This window comes from Scophthalmus maximus, chromosome 16 (genome assembly GCF_022379125.1).
Source record: "Scophthalmus maximus strain ysfricsl-2021 chromosome 16, ASM2237912v1, whole genome shotgun sequence".
In the NCBI taxonomy this organism is placed as follows: Eukaryota; Metazoa; Chordata; class Actinopteri; order Pleuronectiformes; family Scophthalmidae; genus Scophthalmus; species Scophthalmus maximus.
Window position 1 is genome coordinate 12,137,501 of NC_061530.1, and position 1,420 is coordinate 12,138,920.

Below are 1,420 nucleotides of genomic sequence, written 5' to 3' on the forward strand. Positions count from 1 at the left end.
CCCAAGCTGTGGCCCAAGAGGAGCGCAAACGTGGTGCCTATAAACACCCCTGCTCCACCCATTGTGGACTGGTCAGGGGTCTGCTTAGACTACACCAGGGAGGAATTTTGTAAACTCCATGAAGACTATGGAAGAGAAATCAAGGAACTGATTGTTAATTGGTCAAAAAGAGGGCAAGATGGCGGTGATGTTCAGGAAGAGAACTTAATAGATTTCGGATGAATTTATAGAAGTGTTAAGGGTCTAAACCTAAATTTCAGCAATGGTAACATTGCAAATATGTAAATAGGAATTACAACTTAAAAAGAATATTGTTTAGATTTACTTATATATGTTTTTGGTTATAGAGCGTACAGTTTTTTTTGTTTTTTATCATGCCTTAGAGTCAATAAATGATCTGTGATCTGCTGTTCTATTAACCTTTGCTATTTATCAGAGAGAAATTATATTTAAAACAGGTCACACCCAACAAAACACCATAAGAATCAATAGTTAATGAAATTATGCGTCACATTTGTATGGTTATATTGACCGGTTACAAGAAATTAATCAAATACCTGCCATCCAATTATAATCGAGTACTGTATTATCAGTGGCCATTACTGTGAATGTTTTTTTTTAATGATAATGATATCTTTTCCAGTACCTAACCTTTTACATATATAACTTGGGCAGCAGCAGACAATTATCATTATCAATTAATATGCCAATGTTTTTTTTAACCAATTGATCAATCATTAGTTTATGAAATATTAAAAAATTGGGATAAAAAATGGCCATCACAATTAACGCCTTGAAATATCTACTTTATATCTATTTTAATACAGAAGAAGCATTGAGGTAAGATGTCAAACCCTGTTTATCAGTAATCAGATGTTATTGATCCCTTAATTGCACAATTTGTCTGTAAATAAGTAAATAAAAACACCTGGTTTAAAGCGGACCATGACTGTGTGGGTAAAAAAAGGACAGGAGTTGTATGGGGGGCAAAGCAGACCAAGAAGGGAGAAATCTGAATTTTCTCAGAGTCAAAATGGCTGAGAAAGAGAATGGCGGGGGGTGGCAGGGCTATTTCCGTCTGTACAGCTGTCTTGTTTTTATGGTCTTTGACGAAGCTTGGTCTCTTTCTGCCTCTGTCTCTCGCTCTCTTTTCACCTTCAAGCCCGCGCTCGAGGTGGCTGCGCTGCTGCACACAAACGTCTTTGCATAAAATTTGATTATTGCTTCTCTGCAAAAAAAAAAATCGGGAAATCAGTGTGCAGCGCGCTGGAATCGGATACAATCACCAAACAGAAATGATATTACACAGTCGCAGAAACATTCGTCCCTTAGGAATAATTGGGTCATATTGTGTCATTTGGAATACTTGTCTGGCCTGACTGAGGCAACAGTATCACTGGATCCCAATACATACCTTAGC

General features: G+C 37.3%; 1 protein-coding gene across 4 annotated transcripts in view; it reads left to right on the plus strand.

Annotated features, from left to right (window-relative positions):
* LOC118287672 (sesquipedalian-1) overlaps nt 1-943 on the plus strand; it is a 3,995-nt gene extending 3,052 nt beyond the window's left edge. For all 4 annotated transcript variants that reach the window (XM_035613091.2, XM_035613093.2, XM_035613094.2 and 1 more), the window contains exon 4: nt 1-943. This exon is cut by the window's left edge and continues 200 nt beyond it. In XM_035613091.2, coding sequence (XP_035468984.2) covers nt 1-222 — 222 coding nt within the window. In that variant the 3' untranslated portion in view covers nt 223-943.
* Nucleotides 944-1,420: the final 477 nt, after the last annotated feature.